The sequence below is a fragment of the Phascolarctos cinereus genome, unplaced genomic scaffold (assembly GCF_003287225.1).
Source record: "Phascolarctos cinereus isolate Bilbo 61053 unplaced genomic scaffold, phaCin_HiC Scaffold_5;HRSCAF=322, whole genome shotgun sequence".
NCBI lineage: Eukaryota > Metazoa > Chordata > Mammalia > Diprotodontia > Phascolarctidae > Phascolarctos > Phascolarctos cinereus.
Window position 1 is genome coordinate 366,139,705 of NW_027555958.1, and position 17,510 is coordinate 366,157,214.

Below are 17,510 nucleotides of genomic sequence, written 5' to 3' on the forward strand. Positions count from 1 at the left end.
TTTTTAGAAACAAAAAAGACACTTAAAGATTCAGTTTTTTTTAATCCCTTCTAATTAGTGAAGAGTGAGTAATTTAGGGAGAGGAATACCTTCCTCTTATACCTTCTCTTTGAAAATTTTCAGTTGGAGATTTGTTGATTCTTCAATAAATGAAAATAAAATGTTCTCCACTTATGGGTTATAAGCATTCATTCTCTATTCTTGGTTTTATTTCTGGAATGGAGTAGAAAATAATGGAAATTTTAGAACTGAGAGGGATCATAGAGGTCAGAGGAGAAGGTCTGGTCTATCCAGCTTCTGAATCCATAAGGAACAGAATTCTTTGAAGTGACTTAATTTTAGGTAGTACTTTCTTTTCTTTTTCCTTTTTTTTTTTTTTTTGAGGCAATTGGGGTTAAGTGACTTGCCCAGAGTCACACAGCTAGTAAGTGTTATGTGTCTGAGGCCAGATTTGAAGTCAGGTCTTCCTGACTTCAGGGCCACTGCTCTATTTACTGAGCCACCTAGCTGCCCCTTGGTAGTAATTTCATACATGTTTCCTTCCAGCTCTGGACCTGTGACCGTTTGACCTGGTACAGAGTTTTTTACTTAGTTTGGATTTTTAGAGCTTGTTCTGAGACCATTGCTTGTTTGCATTCAGTCTCCAGTTGGTCCAGTATGCCAAGTCAGGATGTGCTCCTGTCTAACTGAGGCTCCTAGTGTGCAGATGAGAGTATGCTTCGTTCCCTGGAGCCTTTACTGCTAGGAACTCACATTTGTGCAGGAGTAAATGGAAAGTCTTCATGAAGACCACCACATCCAGCAGTTCTGGTCTTTCTCCCTTTTATCCTGTATTTCTTCACTTTGAACAGATCACCCAACTCCACCTTCTCCTATTTTGTGAAACAGAGAGAGAATTAAAGGTGCTCTTTGTTGATTTACCTGGAAGCAGGTGTGGTCTGTGGTATGTGGTCTGTTAAGTCTTTTGCCTTGGCGATCTTGTCTGGTGCCTGGAGGTAGATTTGGACTCTCCAGGTGCTTTTGTGTTTGTCTTTTTATGGTTTGTACACAGGAAAGAGAGAACCTTGGATATGGTCTAGGCTGGGTCTTTCCCACTTTTCTTAGAGCCATTTACTGCATCAAACAAGGCAACTGCCTTTAGAATGTGAGCTTCTTGAGGGCAGGGGCTGTTTTGCTTTTCTTTGTAATATTAGCTTTTAGCACAGTGCCTGGTACCAAATAAGTGCTTAATAAATGCTCACTGAATGATTACCTACCTAGGCAGGAAAAAGGGCTGCCTGCTCTACTCTCAGTGTTGCTGCTGTGCTTATTAAGTAGGAGTCATTGGTGATCATAGACTTAGAGGTTATCAGGTTGTAAAGTCAAATATACTCATTTTACAGATGAAGAAACTGAGGTCCACACGGGCAGAGCAACTTGTCCAAGTCTGTAAGTGGCATAACTAGAACAAGGACCTCTGTTGCCAAATCTAGCACTCTTTCCACTCTTTGTGGAAAGCATGAGGCAGCTGAGAGGATCAATGGATAGATTATTGGGTCTGAAGTCAAGAGGATCTGAGTTCAAATATGACCTCAGACACTTACTGGCTGAATGACTTTGGTCAAGTTGATTAACCTCAACCGTAAAAAGGAGGCAATAATGATAACACCTATGGGTTATTGTGAGGATCAAATGAGACGATATTTGTAAAGCACTTATAGTAGACAGTTACTAAATGCTTGTTCCCTTTCCCTGTCTCTCAGTGTGTGTGTGTGTGTGTGTGTGTGTGTGTGTGTGTGTGTGTGTGTGTGTGTGTGTGTGTGTGTTGGGGGGCGGATGGGAGGGAAATTCATCTACCTGACCTAGGTAGAAGTGCCTTCCAGTGTTCTGTGTGGTGTTTCAAAATACCCACTGTGTGTGAAGAAAGGAAGCAGAGATTGGATATAGGCTCATAGTTGGATTATTATTGATGATTGTTATGCTTTTTTTGTGTGTAGGGGTAGTCATTACCTATGATTTCATTGCTGTAGGGAATTCCTGATTCGGACAAGTCATTAACAAGCACTTACTAAGAACCTGCTCCGTATCAGACACTAACGCACTGGGATTACAAAGAAAGGCAACCCCCCCCAAACCCCAAAATAAAACAAAACACAACAAACAAAAAACCCCAAAACAAAACAATATAGAAAGCCAGTCCCTGCTCTAAAGGAGCTCACAGTCTATGGAGACCACATGCAAGTAGCTATGTACAAACAAGATATACACACACGTACAAGTGTATGTATATACATAATATATGTCTATATAGACATATATTGCATATATACATACCCATGCCTATATAGACATATGTGTGTATATAGACACATATATTTATAGGACATGATTTCAGAGGGTAGATATCACAATTAAGGAATGTTAGGAAAAGCTTCTTGTTGAGGATGAGACTTCAGTTGAGACTTGCAGGAAGGGGAGATGAGTGGGGAGAAAATTCCTGGCATGGAGCTAGCCAATGAAAATGCCTCTAATCAGTAGCTGGAGTGTCTGGTGTGAGAAATGTCAAAGAGGCCAATGTTTCTTGTTCACAGAGGACAAGATGGGGGAGGAAGTGTAAGAAGAATGGAAAAGTAGGAAGAGGCTAGGTTGTGAAGGGTTTGAAAAGCCAAGCAGAGGATTTTATATTTCATCCTGGAGGTAGTAAGAAGCCACTGGAGTGGATTAAATGAGAGAGGTGACATGGACAGAGCAACTCATTTGGAATATGTTAAAGTCTGAGTTTCTTGGGTTCCTAAGAGATTAAATGACCTGCCTTAGAGAGATCGCACATCTAGTATGTATCAGAAGGAAGCCTTAAACTGAGGTGTCCTGACTTTAAGGCTGGCCCTTCATCTGTTAGACCATGTTGCACGTTTTCTTATTAAATTCCTTTTATAAATAGTGGCCACATTCAAAAGGAAGCAAGAATGGTAACAAGCATTTATCAATTGCTTACTATGTGTTAACTACTGTGCTAAGTGCTGGAGATACAAATACAAGAAAAAAAAAAGATTGTTCCCTTCCTCAAGGAACTTACGTTTTAATAGGAGGGAAGACAGTGATAAAAAGCAAAATGAAAAGGAAGGGCCAGGGGGAGGAGAATGAAGGTACCCTGTTCGGGGCATGGCTTTGAAGTCCTGAGAAAGTCAGGGACAAGGAAAGCTTGGAGGAGAATGAGGGCAGATGGGCCTGGGCCCTTTTCCAAAATGGAGGCTCCCAGAGGAATTCACCATTGAGAGAAGGGGTGGTATAGTCTTGGGGAGGAATATGCCAGGGTGAGTGGGTCATGGCAGGTAGAGGCTATTGTGGGGCAAAGACACTGATGGTACTCAGGGAAGTTCCAGGATGAGCTAGCATCCCAGTTTTGAAGGGGATTGGAAGGGAAAAGGAAAGTCAGAAAAAGTCAGGAATAGGGCCAGGAGAGAAAAATAACAATCAATGTAGTTTAGGGTGCCTAAAGATTTTGTGACTGAAATCCCACTTAGGTAATTCAAAGAGCTTTGATATTATTTTCTTAGTATCCTGTGACTTTTCCCAGGGGATTTCTCAGTAGCATTGTATAGTAGAAGAAAGACTGGATTTAAAATCAGGGGATCCAGATTAAAACCTGAACCCTGCTACTTCCTTCCTTTTGGGGCAAATCTTTGGGCCTCAGTTAACTTCTCTGTAAAATAAGGGTTTTGGTCAAGCTTTGAATGTGTTATTCTTTTGAATGTGCTTAACTCCATCTTACTATCAAAACACTGATAGCATCACTGTGGGAGGAGGCAGTGACTATATAAAGAGTGGGTGAACCCACATGCAGAATCTTCCATCTACCAAAGGAAGGTGGAGTCTCCCAGGGCAAAGCATTCCTGGCATGAATAGACAGAGTTAGGCTTATTGGAGAAGGAGAAGAGTTTCAAATACTTTTCAGATAGGATCAGTTGTGCAAGCTGGAGAGGGAGGAGTCCATGCTTTTACATGGGCACTTTTATAGTCCGTGGATTTCAGCATCTAACATTCCAGAACACCGGCATTTTATCCTAACACATGTCTTTCTACCAAAGATAACTTTTCCTGAATTCTTCTTAAAAGAGAACTTTAACAATGAAAGGGCCAGAATATCTCAGTGGAAATCAAACTGCCTTCCTGTACATATCAAGTATTTACTTGAACCCTGATCTCCCTCCCCCCACCCTGCTCCACCTCTCAGTAGAATGTTAGCACCTTGACAGTGGGGAGTATCCCATTTTATATTTGTATCTTGGTGTCAGGCCATATAGTTGGTGCTTAATAAATGCTTACTGATTGCTTGATTTGGGGTAGGAGAAGATGAGTGAGGAGAGACTGAGTCTTTTTTCTTCACCTAGTGGCTGCTTCTAATTTGCAAGAATTTTCTCTTTTTTGTCACCTGTCTAGTGGGATAGGTTTTGGGGAGTTTAGAATGATCATTTGCACACATTCATCTCAATGTATTAATCTTGTAGTATCTCAAACTCAGGTAAAAGGGCTAATTTAGGACAAAATATTTCATATTGTATAACTCTTGGTACAAGAAAGTCTCTGCTTTCTGGAAGTCTAAGAGAAGTCAGGATAGCCAGTTCTTCCAAGTAGCTGAGGTTTTGCTTTTTTAAGAATCCAAACATTATTTTGGATGGAAATATTTCCTGTATCCTTAAACACAGTGTTCTGAACATCATTTAACCTTTGCTTGATGACTCAGGATAATCATTATGAACACCAGTAGACCCTCAGGGTCTATTGAAATGAGGAACTGTTTGCCCCAAGACTAAAAGATTTCAAAATCTTTCTGTTGTTGTATCTGCACATTACTTTTTTTTTTCCTCTTCTCTTGCTGGAAGTCAACATTGTTCACTGGTTGTTATCCTGCCCTATGATAACTGTTTCTCTCATTTTCTAGTTTGTTTTATTTTCTGATTGGCTACATACTATGAATGAAGGGTTCTTGTGAGAAAAATATGTCATCAGCTTTTAGCACTCATAATTTGTGTCATCTGTTTTGGCTGCTCAAAGGTTTGTTGTTTTTATTTTTATTTTGTTTTGTTTTTCTACGTTCCTGATTCTTGGCAGTGTTCTGAATAAACGATATTGAGAGATGGTAGCCATTTGGATAAGTAATAATAATATAGCTAACATTTATACATATATTATGTGTACTACGTGAGAAGCACTGTGCTGAGAACTTTAAAAAAATTATCTCATTTGATCCTCACAACAGCCCTGGGAGGTAGGTGCTATTATTATCCCCATTTTACAGATGAGGAAACTGAGGCAAACAGGGGCAAAGTGACTTGCCCAGGGTCACATACCTAGTAAGTGTCTGAGGCTGGATTGGTGCTAAGGGCTTCCTGACTCTAGGCCTCGCACTCTGTCCGCTGCAACAGTTGGTGAGGTATTTGGATACTCTGGAAGGAATTTTTCTTTTCTAATTTAATATTTTTTAGTAGACAAGAATGATGAGGAAGGTAAAAGTATTATGGTAAAAAAAAACTCAATAAAGCTAGCATTTATATAACACTTTACAATATGTAAAATGCTATGCAAATATTAACTGATTTTAGCCTCCCAGCAATTCTAGGAGGTAGGTACTATTATGATCCCCATTTTATAGAGGAGGAAACTGAGGCTGACAAGTTAAATGACTTGTCAGGATCTCATGGCTAGTAAATGTCTGAGGCAGGATTTTAACTCAGGTCTTTCTGTCTCTGAATCCAGGATTCTGTCTACTATACCATCTAGCTACCTCAGTTATGATAGATGGAAAATGTATTTTTCATTGGCCTACTCTTTTCATCATGGAATTATGAATATCAGGTGGGAGAGGAGAGAAAAAAGGGTTAATGACAAAAATGTGATGGCTATGAATATATATCTGTACATACATATGTATACACATGTAAATTTTCTCTTCATACACATATATAATGTAAACACATACATATATGTGTGTGATACACACACACACACACACACACACACAGCCTTTTCTTTAGCAGTCAAAGCTATGTTGGTATTTTAAGCCTTTCATAGGAACAGTACTTTGTTTTCACTTTTATTTCCTTTTAAAATGTAGGATAATTAATCCAAAACCCACCCAACGTCCTAGGATGTGACTTCCCCACAAAATAATTTTATGTATCATCACAACTCAGTGGGCAGAGCATAGCTAAGTCAAGCTTAGGGAAGAAAATTATATACTGTAAACTAATTTTGAGGCAAATTAACTTCCTTTTTGGTTCATTTTTGGAAAAATATAGATAGAAATGCCAAAGAATAAGTAACCACTACTCCCTGCCTCTCTTCAATCTCTCTTCATCAATTCCTTTTCCCCCTTCCCCCATCCCCAACACACACCTTCCTTTTCTTCTCCCTCCCATCAAAACCCTCAAACATTTTCCAGACCCATGGAGTGTTCATATACAGGTTTACATACAGGATGGACAAGTGGCATCCATTTTCTCTTCTCATATCCAGACTAGGGCTGAAAAGTTGTGTTGGGTGTGCTCAAGACCTGTAGTAATAGAACACACTGGAAAAAGTCCAAAGACTATTGGTAAATAGAGGATTCTGCTGAACAGCAATTAGCTGCTTTGGGATAAGGCTTTTGGGCCTTAACTTAAAGGAAACAAGAATAACAACAAACCACACACCTCTACTGGTCTAGGGGGAGGGTCAGGAAGAAGGGGAGGGGGAGGGGGATGAAAAAAGCCAAACCAAAACCAAAAACTGAAATGTAGCCATTATAACCTCCAAGTGCATTTTCCTGGGAAAAACCAAATGGGTTGCATTTTGATGTCTTTTGTTGTTGTTATTGTTATTTTGTCTTGTTACCTAGTAGCATGTCCCTGATAAGGCTGAGGTAATTCAGTTTAGTGGATTGTTGAGTACTTGGCTGATATAATTTTCCTGTTTTCAAGGGAGGATAGTTTCCTTTCTTTCCTATGACTTTGAAAGAACTGTCTAAATTAGCAAAAAGCATCTTTTTTTTTGGTTATAAAAATCCTTACTTTCCTCTATTATCAGCCTACTTTCTCATAGACACATTTGGGAAAAATAAATGAACCCAGGAAATAATGAAGATTGCTATTTTATGAGGCAACATTCTGTTTTGCCAACTTGGGAAGTCACTTACGATGAACAGAAGTGCTCTCTTCCTTCTTAAGGATCTGCCCTGTCCTATTGATTATTCTCTCTTACTTTCTCTCTCTCTGTCAGGTTCCCATCCAACTCTGAGATTCTGTGATGAAAGCATGAATAATTGTAACAGGAATATGACATCCCTAATCACTGGATCCTTCAGTTGGGTCTGCAAACATGTCAGGTTCCAATTTCATATTATCTGCTATGTCTCAATCTCATAAATCTGGCTTCTGAGGCAACTACTATCCTGAAATTACCCTCTTAAGCCCTACGAATCACCTCCTGACTGCTCAGTTCCTGTGGTTTCTTGATGGTCCACACCTTCTTTGCCCTCTCTGGTTTTGATACCCTTTTTATCACTTTCTATTCTTCTGGGCTTCTGGGACACTAATTATTTCTGGTTTTCTTCCTATCTGTCTGACTGTTCCTTCTCGGTTTCCTTTGCTGTGGAACATCATCCATCTCAAATGTGGATGTCCTTTCAGGTCTCATCTATCGCTACGTTAGACGTTTTGGAATCTTGTGTGCCTTTTCCGTCAGTTTGGCGATCACGTCTATTTGGGTAACTCCTAAGTGTGTGTGTGTGTGTGTGTATGAATAAATATATTCACCAAGCCCTAATCTGTTTCTTGAATTCCAGTCTCTGAATGTCTATTAGACATCTCTACCTTGGAAGTCCTGTTAACTTTTAAAATTGAATATAATTAGAATGTTACTCATTTTTTATCTCTCTCTACTCCCCTACCCAAACAAACCAAGGAAACAAACAAGAAACCCACAAATCTTCTCTTCCTCCAAATGTGTCTATTTCTGCTGAGGTAATCCCATCCTCCCAGCCCTCCATGTTTATAACATTTGTAAGCTAGCTTTTTCCTTGATTCTTCTCTCCCTTCACTCCATACATCTTCATTCTTCCTTCTTAGCTCCCTACATCTGATTAGTTGCCAAGTTCTGCTGATTCTGCTTTCGTAACATCTTTGGTATCAAACCTCATGTCACTCCTTATGAGTCTATTCACCTAGACATATCGATGAAGTTCTTGGCTTAAAACCCCTCTGTGGAATTCTTGATGGGGGAGAGAGAGAGAAAGAGAGAGAAATACCTAGCCTAGCGTAATGTCATGTACATAGCTAATAAATATTTGTTGAATGGAATGGAATCTCTACTTTCTTCCATTAACCTTTTAGCTATCTTTCTTGACCTAGTATTGACCTAGTCTCTAATGCTTAGTGACAGTTTTGGAAAACTCATCGGAGTTCCAGTGAAAATCCCTGCCTTCTCTTACAATCATAAGAAGGGTCCTAAGATGGAAAAGGCAATCTTGGCCCATTTTTCCCCTGAAAAAGGTGCACCTGAAAGCATATTGGCATAGTTGATAGCTATGGATTTAAGAATACATGATTTCAGGACCTACCTGTGATCCATGCTGGTTCTGTGACTCTGTGGAAGTCATTCTCTAAGACTCTAAGTTACAGAGAGGGTACTGGTCTGCATTGGTAAAGGATATTCCTTACTGAGAGCTCCCAACATGAATGAAACCTGGTCCCAAAACAAATCAAAACATATATTCAGTGAAGTTTTTAAAAGGTGTATAATCTCTTACCTGTCCAGGATTAGCTCCTAATTGTATAACTCATCCTGTTTGTGTGCCCTTTAACTGTAAAAGCAAGTGTCTCTGCTTTGGTGATAAGAGATGCTTATGGATGTGGTTCAATGAAAACCTGGTGTACGTTTACACTTGAGCTGTCTCGTATTTTCGCCTGGTGCTTTCATTGCTTTAGTACGACCATTTTTTTTTAAGCTTCCCCAAAGAAGATGACAGGGCCCTTTAAGTTGGGACTGTAGTCATTTTCTTTTCCTGTAGAGGTATATTTATAACCTATACTTCAGGTAGATAAAAAGTTATACTAACTGATATGTTTTTTCTGTGGATAGAATTAATACACACACACACACATATCTGGCTAGTTCTGAGGATGGACATTATGTGTAGTGAGTGTAGTTCATAATGAAATTGGGTAAACAATGGAGGCTATGAAATCTTCACAGGAAAGCTTAAAAATAGGGATAGGTATTTCATAAAATTATAGCAATTTAGAACTGGAAAGCCCTTTAGCAATCACTTAGTCCTGCTCCTTAATTTCTAGGTAAGGAGACGAAGGTCCAGACAGGTTATTTGCCTCCTGATTTAGTTGTTATCCTACCTGTGCCTAGGGGTCATTTAAATGGCCTCTTTGAGATCTCTTCCAGCATCCTGTAGATATAACTCCAAGGAGCCTGTGTCTGTTGAAAGTGCCCTGGACTTTGCATTCTCTTGGTATGAAAAACTTAGCAATGGAACTGTGCATTTGTGCAGGTTCAGCAGCCTTATTCAGAGAAGTTTAAAAATACCCATTCGCCTCTGTCACATGTTGATTCTCTCCATAGATCATATATCTAAAATTAAAACCAGATGGCTGGGTATTTCTGAGAGACATTGTGAGAACTATGTGCCACTGTGTATTTTAAAGATGATATTCCTTACCCACCATGAATATATCAATGGAGTTTACCCTTTAGATTTATTTTTTTTTAAAGTGGGATTGGGAGGTTAGGTATGTAAGCCATTCAAAATATTCTCTGTGTGTGTGTGTGTGTGTGTGTGTGTGTGTGTGTGAGAGAGAGAGAGAGAGACAGACAGACAGACAGACAGAGACAGAGAGAGACAGCTTGGTGGGGCACATGTGTCATGTGTCATAGAATTTTTTTTTCTGCTGGAAGCCAGTATTGAAATTGAGTAGGGGGCACCTGACCCTCCGTCTGAACACCATCCCATAATTCAGCAGTTCTTAGGGCATTGTTTGGGGGACCACAAAGAGGGGGAGGTACTGACACTCAGGAGGATTCTGTGGTCAAAATTATTTTCATAATAATAATAAGACATTTTAATTCTTAATATGGTAAATATCAATTGATATAGACCACATAAACAAAAGTTCTTTGGGATCCTCAGCAATTTTTAAGAGTGTGAAGTCCTGATATCAAAAAGTTTGAGATCTTCTGCTATAACCTACTGAGTTAGTTCATGCTAGTCAGCCTACTGTTTGGTATGTATTGTGCTAAATTCTGGAGGCATAGTACAAGGTAAAAGACATTCCCTTGTCTCAAGGAGCATACAGTTTAGTGGATAATAATAGCTAGCATTTATATGGTGGTTACCATGTGTCAAGACCTGTGCTAAGCGCTTTACAATTATTATCTTATTTGGATCTTCACAATAACCAGGAAGATTTTGGTTATTGTTCTGATGTGTCTGACTCTTTGTAACCCCATTTGGGGTTTTCTTGGCAAAGATATTGTATGGTTTACCATTTCCTTCTCCTGTTCATTTTACAGATGAGGAAACTGAGGCAAACAAGGTTAAGTAACTTACCTGTGATCACACAGATAGGAAGTGTCTGAGGCCAGATTTTTGAATTCAGGTAGATGAATCTTCCTGACTCCAAGCTTGTCACTTTATTCACTGTGCCACTCAGCTACCCTTCTTATAGATGAGCAAATTGAGGCAAAACAGAGGTGAAATGACTTGCCCAAGGTCACACAGCTAGTAAGTGGCTAAGAATACTTTTGAAGAACACTTTTGAATTTGGGTCTTCTTGACTCCAAGCTCAGTGTTCTATCCACTTTGCCACCTGGTTGCCTCAGACTAAAGCACTCAGGCTTAGCTGCTGATTGTGGAACTTTGGGTGGGTCTTTCCATTCTGGATTCCTTCCACAGATCTTCTATGTGTAGTCTAAGGATAAGCAATGCAAGTCTACCTTGTAGGTAAACATAAAGATCTGCCAACATTAAGTGCTTAAGAAATGGTAATGCCTTTCAGGCTGTTACTTAATCAGGTCATGTGCTCTAGCATCCATGTTTTAAACCATCAAAAAAAAAATAACCTATCATACGAAGGAATGTGCTATGGGCTAGCATGAGAAAATGGTATGGCAGTCCAGGGGAGTGTTTTACAGTGTTGTATGATAGTACCCTGACAACCTCTATGAAGGCCTGCAGTGCTGGCATGGAGTACTCCATCGACGTTATTGAAAAGCTTTTATTTATTCATTCAAAAATGCCCATAAGTGTTTGCTATTCATGTCTGTCTTTCTCTGGGGCATGAGGCAAGGGAGAAGAATTCTCTGTACTGGGATGAGGGATCTGGAAAACAGGGTGGCTCCATAATGACATAGGTCCTTGCTGTCATTGGGGGGCAGTTAGGAAAGGCTGAGAGTGAGAGGAGACTGAGCCTCCCGTAGTAGGAAGGCTGAGTAGAAGAGGTAGCCATGCAGTTAGAGAGTTATTGGCTCAGGGCTGGATGGTACTGGTCTTTCTCTGTTGTTGTTGCTTCTTGTAGTTGCTATGACAACTTGGTCAGAACCATAGGCTCATAGCATTTAAATGTGAATAAATAGACATAGGATCATAGATTGTACTGCAAGGGATTGTAGAAACTGTCTAATCTACTCTGCCTCCCATTTTACAGATGAGGAGACTGAGCCTGAAAGAGGCTAAGTGGTTTTCTTAAGGTCACACTGCTGATAAGTGACAGAACTGGGATTCATTTTGACATTTTACTCATGAACACGCATCAGGCTATCAATAAAACTAATTACTAAATCAAACAAGGTAACAAAGTTGTTTTGATTTTGATTTTTTTTTTTTTAGTGAGGCAGTTGGGGGTAAGTGACTTGCCCAGAGCCACACAGCTAGTGAGTGTTATGTGTCTCATGACAGATTTGAACTCAGGTCCTCCTGACTGCAGGGCTAGTGCTCTATCCACTGCACCACCTAGCTGCCCCAAGTTAACAAAGTTTTGAGGTTAAATATGTTGAAAGAGAGGGACTAACAGTTTTCAGTATTTAGTTGTTTAAAGCATTTGCTGAAAAGGAAAAAAAAGCAATATTTTTAAATGGATTGAAGAATCTGTGTTGTTTCTCCATTTTTTCTTTTTAAGAAAAGGAGAAAAAGTCGTCAGGATAATTGAATGTGTTTCCCCCGCCTCCCCCCATCCATTCCATTGGCCAATTCAAGTTAATTATTCAGTAAACATTTATTAAGTACCTACTGTGTGCATAGATCTCGGAGATGGCAAAGATAGAATGTCTGTCTGCCTTCATAGAACTAAAGCTCAGGAGAAGGGCAGAGAGAAGATAGGGTGTGGACACAAATTGATGTTACTAGTTAATTTCATTGAACCACTCCCCACACCCCACCCCTACCTTATTGATCCTTGTTACAAAGGATGGCTCTCTGAGTAGAGGAAGTAAGAGGGATGTGTTTGAAAATGAAGGGAATTTATAAACAAATAAAAACTGAGGAAAAAAATAATTTTTGGAAAGAGGGGATGGGGTGGGGGAGGGGGTTGGCTTCATGAAGGAAGTAGTATCTGAACTGGCTTTTATGGGAAGAAAGGAATAATAAACAGAGATGAGGAGGGAATGTGTTCCAGGTACACAAAACACTCTATGAGAGTACACAGGTAGGTAGAAAAATACTCCTTGAGATGAACAAAGAACTGGTTGTCCATATTGTTTTGAATGTTACACGTGTAAAGGGAAGGAATGTGAAGTAGTATAGAAAGTTATTTTGGGGACAGATTGTAGAGGGCCTCAAAGGCCACATTATGGAGTTTGTATTTTTTTTTCCTGGAGGCAAAATGGCAACAATAAAGGCTTTTGAATAATGGAAAGTACTGATTTGTGTATTAGGAAGTTTATTTTGGTAGGTGTGTGAAATATGGATTAGAGTTGGGAAACGTACATGTTTTGAGATACATACATATGTATACATGTGTATATATATACATACGTATATGTGAAAACATACATATTCACCCAAATACAGTTGTGAATAGCTTGAGTGAGGGATGAAAGGTGGGCAACCAGAGTGTTCCACTGGTGCCCTCGAAATTTGGAGAAGGTAAGGAAAGTCTTTAGCACGTTGAGTTGATGCCCTTTGACAAACTTTTGGTAAGAGATGGACAATAGTTACACAGGAGAGATAGGAGTGGATAAATTGTGAGATGCTTTGTTTGAGGGAATTCCCAAATTAATGAGATCATAGATCCATTTGAGAATATGTATATGTGGGTTTTTTTGTAGATACATATGTATATATGTGTGTGTGCATTTTCATTTTGAAAGTAGTTGTGAAGGCTAGTAGCATATTATGATGGATTTGACAAAGCCTGGCTCTTTAAACACGATAGAGGGAAGAGGGAAGAGAGGGACTATTTTCAATTTTGTCTCTAAATTTTTATATCACTGTAGCTCCCTTTTGCTTCTGTTACTTCATTCTATAAAACAACCTAAAAAACTTATTGCTTGTCACTTTAAATTATGAAGGCAATTAACGCAAAACTTATTACGATACTAGGTAGTACAGTGGATAGAGTACTAGTCCAGGAGTTAGGGAGACCCAACTTCAAATCTGGCCTCAGATACTTACTGTGTGACCCAGGGCAAGTCATTTTACTTCTGTTTGCCTCAGTTTCCATATCTGTAAATGGAGATAATAATACCTCCCAGGGTTGTTCTAAGGATCAAATGAGTTAACCCCAAATGGGGTCACAAAAAGTAGGAGACAACAGAACAAAACAAAATGCCTAAAGAGGGTCAGATATCACAGTTATATGGCAGCTAAGAGGTGTGGTAGATAGAGCATTGGCCCTAGAGTCAGCAGTATCTGAATTCAAATCCAGCCTCAGACAGAGATACTTACTAGCTGTGTGATCCCGGGCAAGTCACTTAACACCAATTGCCTTAAAAAACCCAAGAAATTATAATAATAATATTAGGGGCAGCTAGATGGTGCAGTGGGTAGCCCTGGATTCAGGAAGACCTGAGTTCAAATTCGGCCTCAGACACTTGACACTTACTAGCTGCATGACCCTGGGCAAGTCAGTTCACCCCAGTGCCTTACCAAAAAAAGAAAAAAGGATCAAATGAGTTAATTATTAGAGAATGCTTAGCATGGTGCTTGGCACATAGTAAGCACTATATAAACATTAGCTACTATTATCTGTAAAATGATGATAATAATAGCAAAAAAACCCCCAGGGATGTTGTGAGGATCACATGAGAGAATAATTGTAGTGGTAGTAGTACTGTACTTCTCATAAAGGGATGTGGATTTCAGAAGTAGTGGTGGGCAGGAGAGAGGCATCACGGATGGAAGGTTGGCTTGGGAGTAGGATTCAAGTAGGTCTGAGTTCTGGCTCTGCCGCATTAATTGTGTGATAATGGACAAGTCACTGGCCTTCATAATTCCCTCAGAACTCTTATGAAGAAGTTGCTGAGGCATGCATTCATGGCAGGATTTTGTGTATCAGAAATGCTCCTACAGTATTGAATGATAGCAGCAACAACAACAAAAAATAACTAATGATAAAGGTGTGAAAGCATTGAATAGAGTGCTCAGCCTGGTCAGGAAGACTCATCTTCCTGAGTTCAAAGCTGGCCTCAGACGCTCACTAGCTGTGTGACCCTGGGCAAGTCACTTAATCCTGTTTGCCTCCGTTTCCTCATCTGTAAGAAGAGTTGGAGAAGTCAAGCACTCCAGTATCTTTGCCAAGAAAACCCAAAATGGGGTCATGAAGAGTTGGACATGACTGAAACAACCGAACAACAAAAAAACCCCTATGTAATAATTGATAAGGGCACCTGATTCAGTGCTTGGCATCCTATCACGCCTCCATCATATGCATTCTTTTCCTAGCCTCTCCTTTTTTGTTTTCTTCCTTACTTGCCTATACCTACCACTAGCACCCACAGCATAGCTTAGGGCGGAGCTTATGAGGACTTCATTGGTTTCGAGTCTTTATTTTGTTTTTCCTCGGACTTGCTTGTCTTCTGCCTCCGTCTAACCATGCTTTTTGTCTTCAGTTTGCAGCCGTGCCACGGGAGTGCTGTGTTGGGTATGGACACCTCTTCCCATGCGTGGAGGATCAGACCAGCTAGAGAAGTCCCCAAACCACACGATTGCTGAGCTGACTCTGAGATAAGGGGGGCGACTGTCTTAGGCCACAGAGCCATGCCGTTTGGGCTGAAGCTTCGCCGGACACGGCGCTACAATGTCTTAAGCAAGAATTGCTTTGTCACTCGGATCCGCCTGCTGGACAGCAATGTGATAGAGTGTACGCTGTCAGTGGAGAGCACAGGGCAAGAGTGTCTGGAGGCCGTGGCTCAGAGGCTGGAGCTCCGAGAGGTGAGGGTGACGACAAAGAACCACGATTGGGCTCCAGGCTCGGAGCATGTTTTTCAGTCTAAGCAATCTGTCTATGAGGATCCTGTTATTCTTAGCCATTGGCATGATTTTATCAGAGAGGTCTGTGAAACTCAGTGGAGGGAGAAACAAGGACACCATCTAGAGTTTTCTCAGTGTTTTGGTCCTCGTTTCTTTCCTCTGGGGAGAGGAGTTTTTCTCAGAGCTGGAAAAGAGAGGTCCTTTCCCCAGCAGATGGTTTCCAATATTGGAATAGTTGAGTAGTTTGGGGCTTTTGTTTCTGTTTTTGTACTTGACTTAAAAAATGTTGAGTATAAAACTCCTATGTCCGGGTTTATGACAGCTGCTTTTTGATATTTCAGTATTGTCCTACAAATTGAGGGAAGGTCACAATGACAAAGTGAAATGGTGATTTCATTTGTGGCAGCTTGTAAAATAGAGAATGGGAATTTTTGTTTCCTTGGGAGTTCTTAAGCGTACAACTTCTTTGTTGTTGTTATTCAGTTGTGTTTGTGAACCCATTTGGGGTTTTCTTGGCAAAGAGTGTTTTGCCATTTTCTTCTTCAGCTCATTTTGACAGATGAGAAAACTGAGACAAGTGGTGTTAAGTGACTTATCCAGAGTCACACAGCTAATAAATGTCTGAGGCCAGATTTGAACTCAGAAAGATGAGTCTTCTAGACTCCAGGCCTGGAACTCTATCTGCTGTGTAACCCAGCTGCCCTTACCTACAAGCAGTCCTCTCTATGAAATGCTTTCTTTTGGTCTTTTTTTTTTTCCTTTAGAAAACAAAACACAGTTGAAACCATTTATCTTTCTGATTATTTCTTGGAAGAGGTACTTCTAGCACCTAGAGTATCAAGTCCAATTTTGCTCTCTCCTAATTTTAAAGACTTCCAAGGAAAGATGTTATTAAAATGTCACTCTTGTTGACTGGGAAGGGGTGGGGAGTTCATGGCTTTGGGTGTTCTATGTCTGGAATCTGCACAGTAAACATAATGTCTTATTCTAAGCATGATTGTTAAAAGGAATGTCATTAAAATGCACAGTTGGATATTTGCTCAAGAGCCATCAAAGGTGAGATGACCTGATTGGAATGGAGACTGCAGTCTATAAAGGTTAAAAGGGGAGTCAAACATACCTGAGATGCTGACAGAAAGGTCACGCTCCAAGTGTCATGAGTGTTGGAATGAATATTCCACAGAGAACTCTTTTTAATATCACTTGTATCCATCCTAGCCATGCCTAGACAAGGCCATGTGTGGTTTACTGTGGGGAAAGAGAGCATGGTGGGTACAGGCTTGTTTGTTGGGTGAGGAGGAGAAGGAGGGTGGTGCCTCTTCTATTCAGTGTACATTCATAATCAGCAAGCAATCTGGCCCCATCTTTTTACCAACACTGCATAGGCTGAAGTGGCCTGTTTTCTTCTAGGCTGCTTTTTGTCCTTTTCTGACGTCTCCTTTCTGTTGATTTCTTCCCACATCTAAAACTTGCTCCTGGACCTAATGTTTTCATATCTAGCTCTGTTGATCAAAGTTGTCTTTGGCTTCATTTTAACTATTATAACCAGATTTTATAACATATAGGGCAAAGGAGAAGTTAATACTACATTTATGTACTCTAGCCCTGCATCCCACATTCATAAAGCATTCACTGCTAGGCAGAATCTTTTTACATTCAATTCACCTCAGTCCAAGTATTTATTAAGCACTGACTATGTGTCAGGTATAGTGGTAGGAAATGCTGGACAGGAGTGAAATAATCCTTGCCCTCTGATAGCTTTAATTCTACCGGGGATATAACATGCACACAGCTAAGTAAACACCAGGTGATTTAATGAGGGAGAGAACACAAATTACTAGGAAAGGAAAGACTTCACATAGAAAGTAGCTCCTGAACTGAACCTTGAAGGAAGCTAGGTATTCCAAAAGGCAGGAATAGTCAATACTCATTTATTAAGGGTCTACTCTAGGCCAGGCACTGTGTCAGGTGGCAAAGATATAAAGAAAGGAAAAAGATAGTCTCTACTCACACTTTGATGGGGATAAGGTGGGAATGCATGGTAGGCATAGGAGATAGCTATTTTGAAAGTATGGAGATG

The 17,510-nt window shown here is 40.1% G+C and overlaps 1 protein-coding gene across 2 annotated transcripts in view; it reads left to right on the plus strand.

Annotated features, from left to right (window-relative positions):
• Positions 1-17,510, plus strand: part of PTPN14 (protein tyrosine phosphatase non-receptor type 14) — a 259,512-nt gene that overhangs the window by 102,813 nt on the left and 139,189 nt on the right. For both annotated transcript variants that reach the window (XM_021007778.2, XM_021007777.2), the window contains one exon: positions 15,070-15,391. In XM_021007778.2, coding sequence (XP_020863437.1) covers positions 15,218-15,391 — 174 coding nt within the window. In that variant the 5' untranslated portion in view covers positions 15,070-15,217. The remainder of the gene's footprint in view (positions 1-15,069; positions 15,392-17,510) is intronic.